This window comes from Mustela erminea, chromosome 7 (assembly GCF_009829155.1).
Source record: "Mustela erminea isolate mMusErm1 chromosome 7, mMusErm1.Pri, whole genome shotgun sequence".
Lineage (NCBI taxonomy): Eukaryota > Metazoa > Chordata > Mammalia > Carnivora > Mustelidae > Mustela > Mustela erminea.
The window spans coordinates 67,326,511-67,345,546 of NC_045620.1; the positions used below are offsets into that span (position 1 = coordinate 67,326,511).

The 19,036-nt window shown below is 40.6% G+C and overlaps 1 protein-coding gene across 4 annotated transcripts in view; it reads left to right on the forward strand.

The window, feature by feature from the left end:
* Positions 1-2: 2 nt before the first annotated feature.
* Positions 3-19,036, forward strand: part of UNC50 (unc-50 inner nuclear membrane RNA binding protein) — a 28,919-nt gene continuing 9,885 nt past the window's right edge. The window contains exons 1-7 of one of the 4 annotated variants that reach the window (XM_032352014.1): positions 50-151; positions 970-1,168; positions 1,246-1,552; positions 2,490-2,610; positions 14,267-14,406; positions 14,494-14,595; positions 16,116-16,351. In XM_032352014.1, the coding sequence (XP_032207905.1) occupies positions 1,273-1,552; positions 2,490-2,610; positions 14,267-14,406; positions 14,494-14,595; positions 16,116-16,252 (780 nt within the window). In that variant the 5' untranslated portion in view covers positions 50-151; positions 970-1,168; positions 1,246-1,272 and the 3' untranslated portion in view covers positions 16,253-16,351. Of the gene's footprint in view, positions 152-969; positions 1,169-1,245; positions 1,553-2,489; positions 2,611-14,266; positions 14,407-14,493; positions 14,596-16,115; positions 16,352-19,036 lie in introns of those variants that run through there. The other 3 variants (XM_032352013.1, XM_032352011.1, XM_032352012.1) reach the window with 3 other exon arrangements.

Below are 19,036 nucleotides of genomic sequence, written 5' to 3' on the forward strand. Positions count from 1 at the left end.
GCGCGGCGGAAGTGGACGCACGGGACGCGTCACGTCCCCAGTACTGGCTACGTTGCGGGAAGGGAAGTTCGCCCGGCAGCTGCTGGGCTTGGCTGCTGGGCGGAGGTGGTGGGCTAGCTTGGGTCCCTTGGAGGCCTCAGCGGGGCTTCAGGTGAGACCTGAGGACCGCTCCGTCCGTGCGCGGCTTCGGCTCGCCCGGCGCCCTTTTCTCCCGCCCCTCACAGTCCGACAAAGCCCACGGCCCTGGAGTGACCGTAGCCGGGTCCGTCTGCTCGGCGGGCGGTAGGGTTGCGGGTAAATCAGGGACGCCCAGTTACACTTGAATTTCACGCAGACTACGGACAACGTCCGACACAGTGTTTCGGACGTGCTTCTACTAAAAATTATACCTGTATCGGAGATTCGAATGTAACTGGGCGACCTGTGTCTTTATTTGCTAAATATGGCAACCTCACCCGCGGCCCCGGGTAGACGAGGAGCCTCTGGGCTCGGAGAGGCGCTGCTTGGCGTCAGGGAGGCCTGGGAGGTAGAGGGTGTGGAGCGGGGACGTGGGCTGCGGGTTCGTGAGCCTGCTCTCACGGGGCTGCAGATTGATTCCACCGGACTCCCACGCCGCCATTCCCTCTGCTGAACTATTCAGGGAGTAAAACGCCATGGCCTCGAGTTTTGTTCTTATATCCCATTCCAGTGAAAGAGTTTTTTGATGGTCTTGCACTGATGGACCTGTGTGAACAGGCCTTTTATTTTACTTCGTTGGTAACATTGTTTCTAATGGACTTTTAAAACGGATTCTCCTAACGACTTGATTAAGAGCAGGGGATTTTGGCTCCGTAGCCATCTCCATGCTCATGAAGGAGTCACTTTACCTCCTAGTGATTTTCTTTCTCTCTCCCTCCTTCCCCTTTCCCGTCTCTCTCTGCTTCCCTCTCCCTGACCCGTGCTGCCTCCCCCCTCCCTCCTGCTTAACAGTAACTACCTGGGTGGGCTGCCTGAGGAGAGAAGTGAAGTGTGGGAAACTTAGGGACCCTGTAGGAGCGCTATGAAGGTTCAGAAGGTTGTGGTGCTCCCCTTGCTTGAAGTGCAGTGGGCAGTTCTTGAGCCCCCAAATAAGCCTCAGAACCACCTTCATTAGTTTTTGACCCCTCTTACCAAGGATTGTGGCAGAAAGGTAAGATGACCTCCCTCCTAAATATCTCACAAGAGGGTTGTTGGTAGCCAATAGTTTCTCAAGATTACTTGTAAAAGAATTTTTTTTTTCTTCCATCTAGGAAGATGTTACCAAGTATTTCAGTGAGTTCCCCAATGCAGGGGAACGGAGTGTTGAACTCCAGGGATGCAGCAAGACACACAGCTGGAGCAAAACGCTACAAATACCTGAGAAGACTTTTTCGTTTTCGGCAGATGGACTTTGAGTTTGCTGCATGGCAGATGCTCTACCTATTTACTTCCCCACAGAGAGTTTACAGAAATTTTCATTATCGAAAGCAGACAAAGGATCAGTGGGCCAGAGATGACCCTGCTTTCTTGGTCCTGTTAAGTATTTGGCTCTGTGGTAAGTGTTAGTTTTACAGTAGAGTTGAAGAATGGTTTTAGAAGATTTTATTTTTTTATTTGAGAGAGAGTGCGAGTGAGCATGAGTGTGCACAAGTAGGGGGAAGGGCAGAGGGAGGAGAACCAGTTCCATGCTGAGCAGGGAGCCCCATGCAGGGCTTGATCCCAGGACCCCAAGCCGAAGATTAACTGACTGAGCCACCCAGGCGCCCCAAACTGAGTGTTTTAGATTGTACTTGTCATTTGCAGAATTGTGGGTCAGAATTTGGGATATTTGAAGCTGTTCCTTCCTTTCTGAATCCTCAAATATCTCACAGGAAAGAATGTTATATTCTTTCTGGTTCTGAAGGTCCCAAGCAGATGCCAGAGTAAATTTTCCCCCCAGATCTTTGAAAAGCAGAGGACAGAGTAACTCTGTGTGTTTTAAATGCTATGATAAGTAAGTTGATACTAAATAAGTAAGTTGATACTAAATTCCTATCGGGATGGGAGATTGCATTTCACAGGCAAATCTAGAGTGAGTTCTGAAAGTACTGATGTGAACTTGAGAAACTACTTTTAAATTCTCCAGTACTGTAGTGAGAGAGTCCTAACCACCTTTATTTACAGTGTAAATGTGTAAGATTTTTTTCACCTTTCCCTGGACTTAAGTATGTGAGTGCCTATTCAGAACTAGTGGTCTTTTAAATGATGGGACTCCCCTGGGGAGCCACAGACAGGGACATCTACAGTAAACTACAGTTAGTTCAGTAGCCATTCTGTGTTTCAGGGTAGTCTGCTTTTCTCAATTCTATATACATATAACACATCTTTGGGGTTTTGTTTACATGACTGTCTCCTCCATTACACATGTGGGCATCTGGAGGGCAGGGATTTGCCCCGCCCATATCTCCAGAACCTAGCAGAACCTAGATTTATCATGCAAATCTTTCTTTTAGTGTCCACTATAGGATTTGGCTTTGTCCTGGACATGGGATTTTTTGAGACGATAAAGCTGCTCCTTTGGGTTGTTTTCATAGATTGTGTAGGCGTTGGTCTTCTCATATCAACTTTAATGTGGTAAGTACTATAACTTTGGTTTTTCAAGTGCTGCTGTAGAGCCTGCATTTGGTTCCATTAGAAATACAGTAGCTGATGAAAATTGAAACCAGTAACATGAACTGAAAGCATGAGTTAAATTTTTTTTATTATTGGAGTTTAGTTGACATACAATTTTATATTAGTTTCAGGTGTATAGCACAGTGATTTGACAGTTAATACTTTATGAAATGTTCATCAAGATAAGTATAGTTACCACTTGTCACCATACAGTGTTGTTACATTATTGACAGTATTCCTTGTTAATGTACTTTGTCTGTGTTTGATTTATTTTGTAACTGGAAGTTTGTACCTCTGAATCCCCTCTACCTAATACCGCCCATTCCTTCAACTCCATCTCCTCTACCAGTTTGTTCTTTATATTTATGAACCTGTTTCTGTTTTTTGTTCATTTTGTTTTTTAGATCTGCAGGTAAGTGAAATGATACGGTATTTGTCTTTTCTGACATATTTCATATATGATTATACCCTCTAGTTGTCACTGATGGCAAGATCTCATTCTTTTCTTGACCAAGTAATTTTCCATCGTGTGTGTGCGTGTTTGTATAATACATATATATGCCATTTCTTCTTTATCCATTCAACTATTGCTGGGTACTAAGATTGCTTCCATATTTTGCTTAATGTTGCAGTAGACATAGGGGTGCATATAACTTTTTTAAATTAGTGTTTTCATTTTCCTTGGATAACCACCCAGTACTGGTACTGCGGGATCATTGGGTATTTCTCATTTTAATTTTTTGATATACCTTCATACTATTTTTCACAGTGGTTGCTCCAGATTATATTCCCACCAGCAGTGCACAAGGGTTGTCTTTTCTGTACATCCTTGGCAACACTGGTTTTTCCTTGTCTTTTTGATACTAGCCATTCTGACCGGTATAAGGTGGTATCTCTTTGTACTTTTGATTTCCATTTCCCTGATGGTGAGTGATGCTGAGCATCTTTTCATGGGTCAGTTGGCCATTTGTATGTCTTCTTTGAAAAAAATGTTCTGTTCCTCTGCCCATTTTTTAATTGGATTTTTTTTTTAGTGTTGTATTAAGTTTTTATTTTGGTTACTAACCCCTTATCAAATGTATCACTTGCAAATAAATCTCTTCTCATATTCACTTGGTTGCCTTTTTATTTTGTTCGTGGTTTCCTTTGCTATGCAAAGCTTTTTAATTTGGTGTAGTCCTAATAGTTCATTTTTGCTTTTGTTTACCTTGCCTGAGGAGACAGATCCATAGAAATGTTGCTGAGGCCAATGTCCAAAAGATAACTGCTTATGTTTTCTTTTAGGAGTTTTATGGCTTCATGTCTCATATGTAGTTCTTTAATCCATTTTGAATTTATTTTTGTGTATGGTGTAAGAAAGTGGTCCATTTTCATTCTTTTGAATGTAACTGTCCAGTTTTTCCAACACCATTTATTGAAGAGACTGTCTTCCCCATTGTATATGGTTTTCTCCTTTGTCATAGGTTGACCATGTAAGTGTTAGTCTATTTCTTGGGTCTATATCCAGTTCCATTGATCTGTCTGGTTTTGTTTTGTGTGGGTTTTGTTGTTGTTTTTTTAGAGAACATGAGAGCAAGCAGGGGTGAGGGAGCAGAGGGAGAGAAAGAGAGAATCTTAAGCAGGCTCCAGTGCCCAGCATGAAGGTTGTCTAATTTGTTGTCCTGTAACTTTTTATAGTAATCTGTTGTAATCGTTTGTATTTCTGTGGTATCAGTTGTTACTTCTCTTTCATTTTTGGTTTTACTTACTTGAGTTCTGTCTCTTTTTCTTCTCTGGCTGCGTGTTTTATCAATTTTGTTTATCTTTTCAAAGAACCAGCTCTTGGTTTTGTTGATTATTCTATTGTTTTTATCAGTTCCTATTTCATTTCTTTTTACTCTGATTTTTATTACTTTCTTATTTCTGTTAACTTTAGGTTTTGCTTATCCTCTTTTCTCATGCTTAGGTGTAAAGTTAGATTACTTGAAATTTTTTTTTTTTTTTTTTTTTTGAGGTATGCCTGTTAGAACTTCCCTCTTGGAACTGCTTTTGCTGTGTCCCAAACATTTTTGGAACATTGTGTTTCCATTTTCATTTGTCTCAAGGTATTTTTTTATTTCCTCTTTGGTTTTGTTGTTGTATATTGTTGTTGTTTTGTTGTATTTTAGTAGCAGGTTGTTTAGCCTTCACATGTTTATGGTTTTTCCAGTTTTGTTTTGTTTTGTTTTGTAATTGGTTTCTAGTTTCATACCATGTAGTTGGAAAAGATCCTTGATATGATTTCAGTCTTACTAAATTTATTGAGATTTGTTTTATGGCCTCAAATGTGATCTGTTCTGGAGAGCGTTTTATATGCACTTGAAAAGATTGTGTATTCTGCTCTTTTTGGATGGAATATTCTGTGTATATGAATCTGATAAGTTATCTAAAGCTACTCCTTCCATATTGATTTTGTCTAGATGATCTATCCATTGGTAAGTGGGTTGTTAAGGTCCCCTATTTTGTATTACTATCAATTTAAGATTTTATTTATTTGACAGAGAGAGATCACAAGTAGGCAGAGAGGCAGGTGGTGGTGTTAGAGGAAGCAGGCTCCCTGCTGAGCAGAGAGCCTGATTTGGGGCTTAATCCCAGGACCCTGAGATCATGACCTGAGCCAAAGGCAGAGGCTTAACCCATTGAGCCACCCAATTGCCTCTATTACTCTCAATTTCTGTATTTGTGTCTGTTAGTATTTGCCTTATGTATTTGGGTGTTCCTGTGTTGGGTACATAGATATTTATAATTGTTATGTTCTTTTGTTGGATCATTTATCATTATGTAGTGCCTTTATCATTATGTAGTGCCTTGTTTTGGCTCTTGTTACAGTGTTTTGAAGCATATTTCATGTGAAAGAAGTATTGCTACCCTGAGAAGTAATACCTACGTATTTCTTTTTTGGGGGGGTGGGGGGCTTCCATCTGCATAGAGCATCTTTTTTTCCACCTTCACTTTCAGTCTGTATATGTCTATAGGTTTGAAGTGAGTCTTGCTGTCAGCATATAGCTGGGTCTTGTTATCTTATCCATTCAGTCGTCGTATGTCTTTTTTTTTTTTTTAAGTTTTTATTTTAATTCCTATCATAAAGTGTTACATTGGTTTCAGGTGTATGGAATAGTCATTAAACACTTATATACATCACCCGTCACCCTATGCTCATCACAAGTGCACTCCTTAATCCCTATCACTTACTTCACCACCCCCATCTCCCCTCTGGTAACCATCAGTTTGTTCTCTCTAATTAAGTCTTTTTCTTAATTTGTCTCTGTCTTTTTTTTTTTTTCCTTTGCTTGTTTTGCTTCATAAATTCCACACGAGTGAAATCATATGTTGTCTTTCTCTGACCTGTTTCTATTAGGATTGTATGCTCCAGCTCCATCCATATTGTTGCAAATAACAAGATTTCATACTTTTTTATGGCTGAATAATATTCCGTTATAGATGCCACATCTTTATCCATCCATCAGTCCATGGACACAGAGCTACTTCCATATCTTAACTGTTATAAATAATGCTGCTATAAACATAAGGGTGTATGTATCCCTTTAAATTAGTGTTCTTGTATTCCTTTGGTAAATATCCAGTAGTGCAGTTGCTGGATGGTAGGGAAGCTCTATTTTTAACTTTCTGAGGAACCACCACACTATTTTCCAGAGTAGCTGCGCGAGTTTGCATTCCTTCCAGCAATGGACAAGGGTTCCTTTTTCTCCACACCTGTTCTTTTTCTCCACACCAACACTTGTTGTTTCTTGTGTTGTCAATTTTAGCCATTCTCACAGGTGTGGGGTGATACCTCATTGTCGTTTTGACGTGCATTTCCCTGATGATGAGTAATGTTGAGCATCTTCTCATGTGTCTGTTGGCCATCTGGATGTCTTCTTTGGAACAATGCCTGTTCATGTTTTGAGCCCATTTTTTAATTGGATTATTGGTTTTTTGGGTGTTATGTTTTATGAATTCTTTATATATTTTGGATACTAGTCCTTTATCAGGTAGATCATTTGCAACTATCTCCCATTCAGTAGGTTTCCTTTTAGTTTTGTTTTTTCCTTTGCTAAGCAGAAGCATCTTATTTTGATGTAGTCCCAGTAGTTTATTTTTGCTTTTGTTTCTCTTGCCTCAGGAGACCTATCTAGAAAGAAGTTGCTATGGCCATTGTCAAAGAAGTTACTGCTGGTGTTTTCTAGATTTTTATGGTATTAGGTTTTAACATTTATGTCTTTAATACATTTTGAATTTATTTTTGTGTGGCATAAGAAAGTGGTCCAGTTTCATTCTTCTACGTGTAGCTGTTCAGTTTTCCCAACACCATTTGTAGAAGAGATTGTCTTTTTTTCTGGTTTTGTCAAAGATTGACCATATAATTCTGGGTTCATTTCTGGGTTTTCTGCTTTGTTCCATTGGTCTGTGTGTTTCTGTTTGTTTTTTTTTTTTTAAGATTTTATTCATTTATTTGACAGAGAGATCACAAGTAGGCAGAGAGGCAGGCTCCCCGCTGAGCAGACAGCCTGATGCAGGTCTCAATCCCAGGACCCTGAGATCATGACCTGAGCCAAATGCAGAGACTTAACCCACTGAGCCACTCAGGTGCCTTATGTGTCTGTTTTTGTGCCAGTATCCTACCATGTTCATCAGTACAGTTTTGTAGTACAACTTGAAATCTGGAATAGTAACACCTCCAGCTTTGTTTTTCTTTTTTCAGATGGCTTTGGCTATTCAGGGTCTCTTGTGGTTCCATACAGAATTTTGAATTGTTTGTTCCAGTTTTGTAAAAAAATGCTATTGGTGTTTTGATTGAGATTGCATTAAATGTGTAGATTGCTTTGTTATGAATGAAAATAGTGTGAGTATTTTAACAATATTTGTTCTTCCAGTCAATGAGCATGGAATATATTTCCATTTCTTTGTGTTGTCTTCAATTTCTTTTATCAATGTTTTGTAGTTTTCACAATACAGGTCTTTCATCTCTTTGATTCCTAGGGTTTTGCAGATGGGTTTCCTTAATTTCTCTTTCTGCTACTTCATTATTGGTGTATAATTTCTTTACATTGACTTTGCATCCTGCAACTTTACTGAATTCATTTATCAGTTCTAGCAGTTTTTTGGGGCAGTCTTTCAGGTTTTCTATATATGGTATCAACTTATCTGTAAATAGTGAAAGTTTTACTTCGTTGTTACCAGTTTGGTTGCCTTTTATTTCTTTTTGTTGCTTGATTGCTGTGGCTAGACTTCTAGTTCACCCTGTCTTTTGATTGGAGCATTTAGACCATTTACATTGAAAGTAGTTATTGGTAGGTATGTACTTATTCCTATCTTGTTAGTTTTTTTTGCTTGTTTTTGTTCTTCTGTTCCTTTTCTTTTCTTTCCTTGTAATTGATGACATTTTTTAGTGTTATGCTTGGATTCTTTTCTCTTTTTTGTGTATCTGTTATAGGTTTTGGTTTGTGTTTACTGTGAGGTTCATATATAACATTCTGTGTATATAGCAGTTTCTAGTAAGTTGATGGTCACTTAAGTTGGAACACATTCTAAAACTACTACATTTTTATGCCCCCCTCCATGTTCTTTGTCGTATTTTACAATTTTTTTCTAAGTCCTTTAACTAATTTTTAGATAATTGGTTATACTGCTTTTTACTGCTTTTTACTGTTATACTGGTTTTACTGCTTTACTATAATTGGTTTTACTGCTTTTGTCTTTTAAGTTTCATGCTAGCTTTATAAGTGAGTGATCTATTCCCTTTATTGTATATTTGCTTTTACTTGTGAAATTTTTTTCTTCACATTTTTCTTTTAATTTTGGCTTTTTTTTTTTTCCTTGCTTAAGGAGATCCTTTTAATATTTCAAGGACAGTTTAGTGGTGGTGAACTCTAGCTTTTGTTTGAGAAACTCTTTCTCTCTCCTTCAGTTCTGAATGTTAACCTTGCTAGATTGAGTATTCTTGGTTGTAGGTGTTTTCCTTTCAGCACTTTGGATTTATCAAGTCACTTCCTTCTGGCCTGCAACGTTCTATTGAGAAATCAGCTGAGTGCTTTATTGGCCTTCCTTGGGTTTTCTTTTGCTGCATTAAGATTCTGTCTTTAATATTTGACATTTTAATTATTATTTGACTGGTGTGAGCCTTCATGGGTTCATTTTGTTTAGGGTTCTCTATGTTCCTGGACCTGGATGTCTGTCCTTCCCCTAGTTAGAGAAGTTTCTAGCAATTATTTCTTCAAGTAAGTTTTCTGCCCTTCTCTGTTCTCCTTCTGGGATCGCCATAATGAAAATGTTAATATGCTTGAAATTGTCCCCAAGACTCAGTCTGTCCTTATTTTTGTTTTTAATTCTTGTTTCTTTTTGTTGTTCAGTTTGGTTGCTTTCCATTTCCAGATTGCTTGTCCATTCTTCTGTGTCCTTTAATCTGCTGCTGTTTCTCTCTAGTGTTGTTTTCATTTCAGTTGCTGTATTCTTCAGCTCTGCTTGGCTCTTAGATTTTCTGTTTACCCTCTCTTCTTCCAAGTCTGCTGAGCTTCTTGTTGAACTGTTTGTCAGGTACGCTGTTTATCTTGTCCCTTCACTTGAAGTATATTCCTCTGCCTCCTTATTTTGTTTTACTTTCTGTATTTGTTTCTGTGAACTGGGTGGGATGGCTACTTCTCCTCTTGAAGGATTGGTCCTGTTTAGGACTGTCCCATACAGACTGTGGATGCCTGTCGGCCTTGGCTGGCTGGAGCTGTAGTGGGCATGGGCTGGAGGGGGCTCTCTGGGTGTCCCACACCAGGTGTACCCTAGTGGGACATCTGAAGCTGAAGTGGGTGGGAGCTGGGGCTGTCCTGGGGCACTCTGCCTGGGGATGGCCCTGGAGTCGAAGTGGGCTCAGGCTGGTGTTCCCAGGCGCTCTATACCGTGGGGACCTTGGTAGGAGAATTGGAGCTAAAGTTGCTGAATGCTAGGGGTGTGGGGCTCACTTAAGTGCTGGCTAGTTAGGGCATCTATACCCTGTTCCAGTTTGAGTGATTAGGCGAGGTGGAGGGGCCATAAGCAGTGGTGCTTACCAGCTCATTTGGCCTCAGAATGTGTTCCCACAGGCCTTGGTCAATTGGCTAAGGGTTAGTTTTTGGTTTTTATTCTAGTTGTCTTTTAAGCCACTACTTTTTTGTGTGTGCCTTAGTGGGGTTTGGGCTGATGTGGGCTAGGGTCCCAGGGTTCACTGAAGTGGCAGGCTGGTTGGGTGGCCATATCCCACTCCCATCTGTGCTGGCAGTGTTGGGCTTGGGAGAGAGAGGAAACATACACTGTGGCACTTGCCAGCCCTCCGACTGCTGAAGACCAGTTCCTCAGGACCCAGCTGTTTGGCAGATGCTCGAGGGCTAGTTCCTTTGAATTCTAGTTGCCCTTTGAAACTGAGGCTTTTTTCCATCCTTTTGCGTGTTAGAATCTATTCCTGGTTCCTTGGTTCTGTCCCTCCCCATTGCAGTTGGCGTGTCGGGGTGGGGTTTCTGTTGTTACTGTGTCTCCATCCCTCCTATTCTCTGTGTGGTCTCTCTGTCCTTTGTTGTGCATAAGTTGTTCAGTCAGCCCTCAGTTCTTTTTCCAGAGGAATTACTCTGTATGTTGGTATAGATTTGGTTTGTCCATGGAGGGGAATTCAGGGTCCTCCTCCATCACCATCTTGAATCCTGTCTCCTGAAAGCATCACTTTTGATTGCCAAGATTATTATAACTTGCCCTCCCTAAGTCACTATTTGTATCAGAAAATACTTTACGGGATGGTCTGTATTGTCAAAGTGTAGCAAATAAGTGAACTGAAATAACAAAGTCTGGTTTTTGCAAAATTGTTACGCAATTAGCCAAGTCTGCTTGTCCAGATGATGGCATGGTTTTTCCTGTATTTGTTGGTGGGTCACTTCTAGATGTTTAAGCTATAGAGGGTTATTTCATGGCATCTTACTTTGAATATCAGACATTAAATGAAGAACATTTGAAAAAGGATTTGTTAAACTTCCGGTGCCTTCTTGCCGCGGCGCAGGTTTTATTGAACAGGTATGCAGGCTCATTTCTGCGTTTGGTTTAATGACGGTAGTGTACTGAGTGGAAGTGTTTAATTCCAGCATTTGGTTTTTCCATTTTCTCATAGATGCAGGCCCTTACGTGGTTCGCATGCCAGATGAGGGGACTGGATGTGTCAAGTGAGCTCATAAAAGGCTGGTGGTTGAGTAGGGGTCGTGGTCATTGTGCATCAGAGAAATATGGAAATTTTAGTCACTGAGAGGCCTAGGTTCGAATGCCAGCTCATTTAGTGTAACTCTTAGTCCCGGTATCTTTTATAAAATGGAGTTATCTAATTTGTAAGGTATTTGAAAAGATTGTGGTTTGAAAAGTACCTGGCATATAGGAAGTGCTCAGTAAATAGTGGCTGTTAGTATTTTTTTATTTTATTTTATTTATTTGACAGGGATCACAAGTAGGCAGAGAGGCAGGCAGAGAGAGGGAGGCAGGCTCCCTCCTGAGCAGAAAGCCTGATGCGGGGCTCGATCCCAGGACCCTGGGATCATGACCTGAGCCGAAGGCAGAGGCTTTAACCCACTGAGCAACCCAGGTGCCCCAGTGGCTGTTAATATTTTAAACAAATCCTGAAACTGGAACTCTGATGATACCAATGTATTATTTCCATTTGTAACTCCTTAGAGTTTTGTATGTGGTTGGTAGGCAGTAAATGCTATGTGTCATTAACTTGGAATTCTAAAATCTGGCTTAAGACTACTACTAATATAAATTACATATTCATTATCAAAAACATGGCATATGAAATAATTTCAGTAAATAAGGCTTTCAGAGGAATAGGTTACAGCAGGTGTTCTACCATGAATGTGTTGACTCTGGAAGGCCACAGAGACCAAGTCATTCTGGAGTTCAGCAGCTTTAGTGTGAGTCCGTATTACAGTTTCAGTTAAATAGAAAGGGACTCTGAGGGTGCCTAGGTGGTATAGTTGGTTAAGTATCCAACTCCTGATCTCAGCTCAGGTCTTGATTTCAGTCTTGAGTTCAAGCCCAACGCTGGACATGGAGCCTACTTATTAAAAAAGAAGAAGAAGAAGAAAGGAGAGGAAAGGAGGGGACTGACTTGGTATATTTCTCAAAAGCTACATTGTGTTGCATTGTGTTATGAATTGTATTAGAAATGATGACATGGGGGCGCCTGGGTGGCTCAGTGGGTTAAAGTCTCTCCTTCAGCTCAGGTCATGATCCCAGGATCCTGGGATCGAGCCCTGCATCAGGCTCTCTGCTCAGCAGGGAGCCTGCTTCCCCTTCTGTCTGCCTCTCTGCCCACTTTTGATCTCTCTGTCAAATAAATAAATAAAGAAATGGTGACATGTGGTTGCTGTCATCCTAGAGGTACCACAGGAACAGCAGGAGGAGATGTCAGGGGGAGATGGGACCATTGATTCCTAGTACCAAATGCATAGGCATGGCAGTCAGAAGCAGCATACCAGGTCTGGTAGTGTAGGGTGACACTCACCAGCTCCGGAAGATAGGTGACTGTAGAATTTGGCCTTTAGTGCACTTCAGAAAAAAGAGTTGGACTTCATCACATAGCTTGCATGTGCTGGTTGGGGAGTGGAAGAGAGGTGGAGAACTTGGAGGCTTTGGGGTAAGGAAATAGCAGATTCACACTGGAAGGAAAATCTAGTCTGTGGCTGCGAAGAAGCTGAAGCTGGATACAACTGTGGAGTCTGCACAAGAGGAGAGCAGGCCCAGACAGCACGGTGAGCTCAGGAAGAGAGGAGAGAGATGGATCAGAGAGCATCTGTGAGAATTGGGTATGATGAGGGTAGGGAAGAGTGGCAGGTGCAGATGAAGCATTCCATGTGAGACGTGCTGAGTTCTGGTGGCTTGAGGATTTTAGTGGAAATGAAGGTAGACTCTGAGGTAGAGGACTCTGACCCTGCCACAGTCTGGGCCAAGAAGAGGACAGGACTGGCATCATTAATATGGAAGTGGGAGGTGAAAGCCACAGATGTCTTGAGCTCTCCCAGAAGGAGTATCTGTTCTAGAGGGAGGACAGAAGTGCCCATGTACAGAATAAGCAAAGGGGTGGGAGCATCACAGAATGGGAGCTCTTGGGTAGTGAACGGAATGCTTGTTCTGTTCTTTTAAGGGCACATGTTCTTGGCGAAAGTGGAAGATATTTTGCTAAGTTAAGAGTTTGTTCAAACAAAGCTATATTAGTTGGGTATTTTGTTAACTGTACAGACTTGTTTTATTAGTACTGTACTATGTTCTATCCCTTGTTTTTTCTTTTTATTTCTATGGTAGGCATAGCATTTTAACTGTACCCTTGAAAAGAAATCACACACATGAAAGTCCACTGAATTTCTGCGGTTGTGTTTTTAATACAAATGATCCATTTTGTTACTACCCTTTGAAGGTCTAATTTTCTTTTACATGGGTATTTTACTTCTCATTCACTCATCATGTAACTGAACTCATAGGTCATGTTGTAGAACACTGACAGAAGCTTGAAGAATTATTCTTATGGCTAGGTACACCACTGGCACGCTTCCCTGTTTGCTCATCTTTTAATGGAGAGGTGAGCTATTTGGTGTTAGGACTTTGACCTATTCTGTATCTAGTTCATTCCTTGTGAGGGAGAGGTCTTACTCAGGCCCGTGGCCTTAAATACCATATACACATGGAAGTACAGTCTGGAATTTAGAGAAGAGGTCGAAGATGGATGAGTTTGTATTTCGACCTCTTCTCTAAATTCCAGACTGTACTTCTTACTCCATGTTAACGGGCATCTTCAGCATGACACATCCAAATCCAAACTCCTGCACTGCCCAGACCGCTCTTTCTGCAGCAATGCCCACAGTAGCTCATGGCAGCTCAGTCTTCCATTGGTTTCAGGCAGAAATCTCTCAGTCACCCTTGACTGCTCATTTTCCCACGTCACCACCTCCACTACTACCACCCTTGCTTACCTTTTTCCCAGTAGCCTCCCAACTGGTGTCTCCATTTCCCCTCTTGTCCCTGTAGTCTTTTCTCAGATCAACAGTCACGGGAACTTACGTTAAAACAGTGAGTCAGACACCCTTCTGGGAACTCCAGTGACTCCTTATTTCATCAAGAATAAAAGCCCAAAGGTCTTAAATGGCCATAGGCGCCAGAAGATCTGGCTCCTGCTTCATTTCCTGCCACTTTTCTCACTTGTTCCAGGCACACTGGTCTCCTCACCCATGCCTCAAACAAGCCAGGTCCCCGCCACCTCCTCTGTACTCGTCTACCTCTGCCACTTGTGTTTGGACTCCCCTCTGCCTGAATGCTCTGCCCCAGGTAATTCCCATGCCTCCCCTTGGGTCTTGACCCAGATGTTAACCTTCGTAGGACTGTCCTATTTAACACTGCATTTCAGCTTTGTATTTTCTGTCCTTTATTGCTTGATTTTTCTCCATCATGCCATCTGACGACTCCAGCTAGGCTGAAGGCAGAGATCTGTTTCGTCCACCTCTTGGTCTCCAATATCTTGAGGAATGCTTAGTACACAGAAGGTAGTCAGTAAATATTTACGGAATTAACATTATTGCATTGTGAAAGAAATTTTAACTTTGCTCTTCAGGTTTATCTCGAACAAGTACTTAGTGAAGCGGCAAAGCAGGGACTACGATGTGGAGTGGGGTTACGCCTTCGACGTGCATCTGAATGCTTTTTATCCTCTCTTAGTCATTCTGCATTTTATCCAGCTCTTCTTCATTAACCGTAAGTAGTGTTGCTTCTTACACTATCATCAAAAAGTCACCATTGTATACACTAAAAAGAGATTCAGTGTACACATCTCTTTTGCAGATGTTATCCTGACGGACACATTTATTGGATATTTTGTTGGAAATACCTTGTGGCTGGTGGCAGTGGGCTATTATATCTACGTAACCTTTCTAGGATACAGTGGTAAGTGATGAATGATTTTGGTTGACTGAAAATGGCGGGGGGAGGGGTGCTGTAATAGTAACGTAAGTAGCTTACTTTCAGATGAGGGCACAGAAATTTTAATTTGTCCAGTCATTCAGCTAGAAAGTGGCATGGCTGGTTTATAACAAACTTTGTGATTTTAAGGAGCCGTGTTAGACCATATTGATATCTCGAAGTTACTTGCAGGAACACACGACCCACTTCCTTTTGTCCCTGGCTTTCTGGTTCTGGGTCCCCATGGCCAGTTAGGGTGGGACATGGGCTGGGTCTAATGTCCGGTCGGATAGCTAAACGAACCTTTACAAACCTTTGTCAAAGTGTTAAAACCTTTGCCTCACTTTGTTTTTATGATCACTGTGTGGTTCTACAGATGGTCACAATTCAGGCCCAACCTTTACAGCTAAACCCTTCTAGAAATTTCTTTTTCTTAGTATGAATGAGAAACCTTTATATTAATTCAGCTTGTCCTTTCTTTTCACTCTGGAGGGTCAGGACCTCACTGTAAATACACACTCCGGTGCACAAATACAACTCCTCTATTCAGAGGTGTTCTTAGCCCCCGATGCTAGCCACTCTGCCCAGGACCACGTAACTCCCTCGAGTTGTAATACTTTTCTGGACATGGGGAGTCTGTTCTCTAATTCAGAGGAGGTGTTTTTGACATACTATGTTCAGGTTTTTATGAATTTTCACTTATTTTGAGAAAGCTTTAAATTGTGATTAGCATACTACAACATTGTGGTTTCTCTAACTGGATTTGGATCACTCATTTGGTAACTCCCTATAATTAAATTGAGTACAGCTCGGCTTCAGTTTGGCGACTTTCTAGAAAATAAATATTTAGGTTAGAATGCATGTGGTAGGGACCCACTAAGTAGTGACCAAGAAGAAAACCTGGATCTTTGGAGACAGATTTTATTATTTTTAAAGTTTATTTAAAGTAGGCTCCATACCCGGTGTGGGGCTTGAACTTAATGACCCCTAAGCTCAAGAATTGCATGTTGTTCTGACGGAGCCAGGCAGGAACTTGAGGGACAGATTTTATATTTGGGAGTTTTGTTCTTTCCTGAAGCCTGGTATACTTACTAGTTGATCTCATGTAAAGGGGAGGTGTTATGCTTCCAGTATTGGGAAATCTCAGAGCTAAAAGTTGGACTCGTAGAGGCTTCTACACAGAGTCCCCTGTGTAAATCCACCACCGTTCAGTATTTCCTGACATCTGTCCCTTACTCTTCGCCTCTCAAGTTCCGAATCTGCTGCTCACTCAGCCTTTGTGCTAAGCTGACCTCTCAGCCTGGCTTCTCGGGCGCAGCTGTGATGCGGCAGCCACACCCACGAGCAGGGTGCAGAGCAGAGTCGGCCTTGAGAGCAGCGGCTCGGCTCGCAGATTCAGAACACGTGGGGTTTCTTGGCCCCACCTATTGTATGTAGTAAGCACTTTCAGAAAGTTCATGAGGTAGATTTCCTTTTTTAAAAAAACTGATTTGTTTCTTTTCCAGCATTGCCATTTTTGAAAAATACAGTAATTCTTCTTTATCCATTTGCGCCTCTCATTCTGCTCTACGGCCTGTCCCTGGCACTAGGATGGAACTTCACCCACACACTGTGCTCCTTCTACAAGTACAGAGTAAAGTGAAGGCACTGGGAGACTATGCCATCTTACCTGTGCCATAGGCAGAGTTGGTGAGGGGATGATTTCTTCTGAAACTTGTAAATAAACTGTCTTTGTAGATATCTTCAGAGTGTAAAGTTTGCAAATTTGAGTAAGTATATAATTTAACGCTATTGTCAATACATTCCTTAAAACTACTAAAAGGTACATTTCTATAATAAATATTTTTTAAAGAAAAATCATTTGGAGAACTTGATAATCAGTTCCTGACAAGGTTCGTAGTCTGGCCTCATTTCTCATGGGCTGTATTTTCAACATTTGCCTCGTACAACCTTAACAACCCTCCCTGACCTGTAATGTAACTCAAAGATGAATCACTGCACTACAGACCATAAGATCATTTACATCTTTCTATACAAAGGAAGTGCCAAACAAAATATCTTCAATTGAACAGGCTGCTGCCACGGACATAATAGATAAGTAACACTTGCATAACACTGGTCATCCCTGTCTTAACATGAAGGCTCTTTTTCTTTCTTTGAAGACCTCTCCAAAACCCACATAACTAGAAATAGTTGTAAGTAAACTTTATCAGTGTTGAAGCTAATAATAACAAAACTCGCTACTCATTAACAAAACTTGCTACTCATTAAGTAAGTTTTACCTATTTTTATTAGAAGGAATCTTGAATTCAACATGGCTTCTTAAACATCTTTATTCCAAACACATGAACGGTTGTGGCACAGAGAAACAGTAATGAAAGGCACAGTCAACAGGACCAGTTAATAGGTTTTCAATTATAGCAGCAAATTTGGAAATAATCTTCCTTTAAAAATCTTAACAGGTACCTAAAATATTACTACAGATATTACCCATTCACCCAATGAAAACATTTTAAGGAAAATATGTACAATACATTTAAGGAGAAAAAAAAATCTGGTACAGCCTGGAAAAGCAATTCCTCAGGCACCTTCTCTACGGGGTGCTTCCAGAAACATCTATGACGTTTTCAAACAGTGTTTTTGATGAGAAACACATTAGTTTTTCATTTCATAAATGAAACAAAATTGTTACGTTCAGTCAGCTGATTTCTAAATCTTTCTTAGAAAACATTACTGTCTTTACTGAAATGAAAAGTATCAAAGCTGCTGGCAGTGCATCTTACAGTACTGTCGATATCAGCCATTTTTAAGGCTCAGAGAATAGGTCTTCTAAAGGTATTTTCACCCAATTTCAGCAAACTGAGCATTTCAAATAATGGAAAGCTAATCACACTAAAGTACCGAACCTTTGACTCCGGAGGGATTTGCTAATTACTAATACCAAGAAACAACTAGGAGCAAGTGATATATAAAGTAGCCTCCCTAATGTTCAAGAGTATCATTAAATATTCCCCACAACAAACAATCCTTATTTGGAAAACAATTTTAGCACCACTATTCACATTTTTACAGCAGTGTGAACACTAGGAATGATACTTTGCACAAAGTGCTTTCCATTCAATATCCAGCTTACTTTCTTGAACGTCTTCTAAATTCTTCACACACACACACACACACGCACACACACACACACACACACAAGTGCCAGCTCTGCTCTTTCCCATTTGTCTCCTTGAACATGATCTAATTAGTGCCCAAAAAAGGTGGAGTGTTTCAGGCAAAAAGAGTTTACATATAGGTACTGGTGATAGGGATATATATAACAAATCCTTTTTTTTTTTTTTTTAAATACTGTCGTAGTCTTTTTAGCATTGTGTGTTCACATGCATTAAAGAAATAAAGCATACTGGTTATGGCATCTATCAAGATTAATAATTAAAATTGTACATCTATCAAATTTAACACACTATAATGCTACACAGCTTGGAAAAGTTTCCTTTTCTATAAAAGAAAGAGCTGGGATATCTGGGTTTCTCTAGAACACAAAGATTATTAGGACTCCAATTTCTGACTTTTTGACAGTCTTAGCCTCTCATTTTCTTCCCTTTAGCTGTGGTGTTCTTCTATCAAGGGTATGGTGATACAGTAAAAATAAGCACAAAAATTAATGTACAAAACCAAAATAACAAGCTTCAATAGCAATTAATGGCTTGGAAGCAGACAGGTATTTTAGAAAATACCTGCAAAGTACAAAAATTTGGTTGGCACATACAGGATTTGATCTGTGCTTATACAATAAAGTAAGCTTGGGGTTAAAAAAAAAAGTTCGTTCAATGCAGAGTAGATTATCCTTCTGTAAAGGCCGAATTTTTTTTTCTCTCCTAATATTTAGAATACCACTGTTCATGATTCTTAAATAATATACTGAACAGGCTCAGAGCAGAAAAATCACAAATACATACCTCTCCCAGGAAGAAGATTCCATATACCATGGGTCCTCCTCCTGGAATGAGAACAGTCCTGTCCTAGCAGGGTTTTTTGTTTTTATTTTTGTTTTAGAAAGCATTGCTTAGATACTCCATTGTTTTTGGCAACAAACTTCCAATCAAGACTACTAAAGATTCTCAGGCAGAGAAACCCCAGAGGCAGCCCAGCTGTAAGTTTGCTAGTGTAAGACTTGACTCACGTGGTTATCAAAATCTCCCAACTCCAGAGAATCAAGTATGAAGACTTTTCCTCCTCACCTCTTTTAAATACTATATTCATTCTCTATTGCTGCATAACAAATCACCACAAATTCAGAGGCTTAAAACAATGCCTATTTATTATCTCACAGTTCGGCAGGCCAAAAGTCAGGGCGGGCTTGATTCAAGTTCTCTGCATAGGGTCTCACAAGGCTGGAGTCATGGGGGCGGCGGAGCTGGGC